This window comes from Oryza sativa, chromosome 7, assembly GCF_034140825.1.
Source record: "Oryza sativa Japonica Group chromosome 7, ASM3414082v1".
Taxonomy (NCBI): Eukaryota; Viridiplantae; Streptophyta; class Magnoliopsida; order Poales; family Poaceae; genus Oryza; species Oryza sativa.
Window position 1 is genome coordinate 7,285,623 of NC_089041.1, and position 3,851 is coordinate 7,289,473.

Here is a 3,851-nt window from a genome sequence, read left to right on the forward strand (position 1 = left end):
AACATCCACCTATAAAATTTGTATTTTCATAGGTGGTAGATTCCTCATAAGTGGAAATATATACATAATTCCACAGTAGTTTGCTTAGATGTGGGTGGCTCACCCGTACAGATTTCGTACTAATGCACACGCCCTTACAACAAGCGTGCACATCTCAAACTCATCTACTCCTATTTCGGTTGCACATCTCACATCAGCATGATGATACGCAGACGATGATGATATCTAGATTCATTAACATCAATATGAATGTGGGAAATGCTAGAATGACTTACATTGTAAAACGGATGGAGTATCTGATAACAAATGCAAACGCATCTATAACGAATTTATGACATCATGCTATATTGAGGGTGTGCTTATATGGAATTGACATCAACTGTGCTAAAAAAAACGAGGTGGACGTGCTCTTACACTGTGAACTTCTCTTCTTTTTTTTTTTTTGAGATATCTTACACTGAACTGTGATAACCCTCCCACGGCAGAATTGAACACTGACCTGGGTGCCTGGAGCAAATTGAACAAATCATATACTCCTGCAAGGAAAACACAGCATTCCCATTTAAATGGAACAAAATTCCAATCTGACAATTTTCACCAGCAGCAAGAAAACTTCCAAATGCATGTTGGAAACGTTCCTCAGAGAATGTAAACACACGTTGGGGCCCAAGTTGTTAGTGCGTGCAGTCAACAATACCCAAGTATACGACAATCCTCTATCATGACAGACGAACATCTTTGACTCTAGTTGATCTGAAAGGAAGGCCTGAAATTGCCTGGTTTCGGTGATTACTGTGCTCCATTTCATCGTGAGTTAATCATCTCTAGGTCTAGTTTGCTGCACTATACTTCACCCTAGCTCCATCGCGGTGCAAGTAAATTTCCATGCAAATCTCTGGGGTAGAGAAGCTAAGTAGCTCCTTAGACAGCTCCTCGCTAACTGTTACTGAAGGATCAAAACTTAGAGTAATCGTCTTGAGCACTGGCGTCCATCTCAACAGTCGTTTGACAAAATATATTTGACACTCTGCTCCACTCAAGTTGTTGATTTCAACTTTCTGGAGAAACACCAAGCTCAAATTCATGGTTTCCCAGTCACGGGGCTTGTAACAAATGCAGCCAGATGAGCAAGGAACTTTTCTACCCTGAAATGAAGAGCATGTAAGAAATCGATATTAAGAATACTACGGAAGGATACAGATAAAAGGGAAGTCAGGAACAACATAGGAAAATGGATATGATCATTCTCATGCAAACCTTTTATTCGTATAAGAGCAATATGTCTTTCAGATCTAATCACTTCCAGATGTAATTTGTATAGAAAGGGAGAAAGAAAAAGAAAAATTGGAAAATGTAGTTCAGATACTTTGACTACGATTACGACATTTTTTGTCGGAATTTCATTTGATCATTTGGTGTGGTTTGTTGGAAGTCTCATCGACATGAATCTTACTACATCCACAATATACCCATAACAATCACCAGCAACTGAACAACATTTGCAGCTACATTCCAATCATTTCTATTTTATCATAGAAAACCAAAGCAGCATTGGTAACAGTTGAATCAAACTTGTAGATTGTAGGCTGTAGCCTGAAGAAGGGAAACACTTGTAGTGTTAATAGATAAACCATGGAGGGAAATATCGGTACTGGGACTGACACATCAAGTACTACAACTCATAGTAAAAGGATCAAGCTGAGGTGTATTAGATTGCAAATACTTATACCACTTCCCCAGAAACCAAGGTATTTAATTACATTGAAAAGCTATATATTACCTCAGTGTGATCTTCTAACTGCAGCTTCAGCTCCCTTGTACTGGGAGACATCCTAAGCAAATGGAATACTCAAGGTCCAAAAGTATGTCCTTCTGTTAATAACCGCAGAAATAGGATTTCAATGGCAGGGAGCTCATCTTTCACTGCTTCCACCAAGAGCTTATCGTTACTGCTGATCTGAAAATTAACAGAAATTCACATAATATAATTACTTAATATGTGTATTTTGACTTTGCACAAGGATTAAGGAAGTGATGATATTGAAAAATGTATCAGAGAAAAATATAATGCTACAGAGGAAGAACCTCCATAGGCCTCCAACTTTATGGCTTGAGCAAAACAATGTAAACACTTCAAGGCCTTGTTCAGTTAATCCCTCCTCCAAAGGGATTGAAGGGGAATTGGAAGGGATTAATTCCACACCTATTGAGATGTGAAATTAATCCCCTACAATGCCTTCCACATGGGGATTAACCTAACAAGCCCTAAGGAATTAAAATTGGGCTAATACTGTCATTTATCTCCAAATCTACATGCCATATGGACTCATTAGATCTCTCCAAGTTGCATACTCCTATTTCGCATCTGATTAGGAGTCCCACAAATGATATCTTACTCTTATCTTTTAAATCGGCATGTGCCTATGCTAAGATACTAGTAAATGGTTATGAACTAGAAAAATATTATCAGTACATTAGCTTCATCACAATGTAATGCAACAACAGGGAGAAGGTGCACTCACAGAGCTGTAGACGAGAGAGAGACGAACATCGCGGGCTTCCGTAAAATACTGCAGGAGTGGCAGAGAGTGTGAAACGTATCCATACACCATGACAAAGACAGCAAGTGTATGGACGTTTGGCATTGCTCTGAATCGGACTGAACTCGAACGGAAAAAATCAACCCAACGAAGTGTCCCCAGCGCTGGAGCAAAGATGTCAACCATTGGCATCCCCCACAATAAGCAAGCGTACAAATCTAGTTCTGTAAGCGCAGGAGCAGAAATGGTGAGCTGACGAATCCCTTCCAGTCGAGACAGCTGAACAAGGCGGAGAGACTCCGAGCGGATGGCTAGATTGGACACCACATCGGCATCGCGGATACGGAGCTCTCGTAGCGACGGGCACCCCTCCGACGAGACGGCGCCTCCGAGATCGCGCTGGCTCTGGTCGTCCAACCTGCAGTGGCTCAAGCTCAGCGCGGTGAGCCTCGCGAAGACGCCGGATGGTGGTGGCAGCCGGATGCCGATGCCGCGTAGTAAGCGGATGGTGACCTCCGTGGCCTTCTCGAAGCACGGGATCCGAATCGCGGCCCCGATCCCCGCCGCCCCCGCCGCCGAATTTTGGTTCCCCGGCGTGATGATGTCGAAGTGGAGCTTGCCTTGGAGGCGGGGCGCGACCAGGTCGAGGACGGCGGCGATCTTCTCCGGGGCGGGGTCGCTGCTCTCGATGCGCAGGAGGAGGACCGGGGCGGAGTGGTGGCGGAGGACGGCGGCGACGCGGGCGAGGTCGGTGACGTCCGCGAACCGCAGCTGCGGGAGGTTGGTCCAGAGGCTGCGCCAGCGGCGGGAGAGGACGCTGGTCCGCGCGGCCTCGGCGGTGGAGGGGAGGCGGGCGAGGAGGAGGCGGAGGACGTCGTCGGGGAGCGCGGTGAGGAGGTCGTAGCCGCCGCCGTCCGCCATTGCCGCTTCGAGCTCGTCGCCGAGGAGGGTTTTGGTTTGAAATGGGGTTTCTGGTTTGGTTTGGAGGGGAGCGGCGATTTTTACCGGATTTGCTTCTGAGGCAGGACACGAACCGACTTTACAATTTCTTTATTTACAGTAATATACTTGTAGTAATATTACTTTTTTTTTTTGTTAGAACTTTTTTTTTTTTTTGAGAATTTGCTTAGAACTAGAAGTCGGGCGCTTCTAATTAGGAAAATCCTCAGCGCCGGGTGCCCGATGCGCGCCAAAAAAATATCGGGGCGCCCCCACACCACGCCTCCCGTGCGCGCGCCGCCCCCACCACATGTCCCTATCACGCGCCGACGCGTGCCCCGTTGCAACAGCCGTTCGGATATAACGGAAACG

The 3,851-nt window shown here is 45.8% G+C and overlaps 1 protein-coding gene across 1 annotated transcript; it reads right to left on the minus strand.

Annotated features, from left to right (window-relative positions):
- On the minus strand, positions 1–3,513 carry LOC4342768 (F-box/LRR-repeat protein 25). The gene is made up of 3 exons (XM_015790178.3): positions 2,523–3,513; positions 1,781–1,957; positions 1–1,145 (listed from the first exon to the last, which is right to left on the minus strand). Exons 1-2 carry the CDS (start codon positions 3,459–3,461, stop codon positions 1,850–1,852), a joined length of 1,047 nt encoding a protein of 348 aa, XP_015645664.1. The 5' UTR covers positions 3,462–3,513; the 3' UTR covers positions 1–1,145; positions 1,781–1,849.
- Positions 3,514–3,851: the final 338 nt, after the last annotated feature.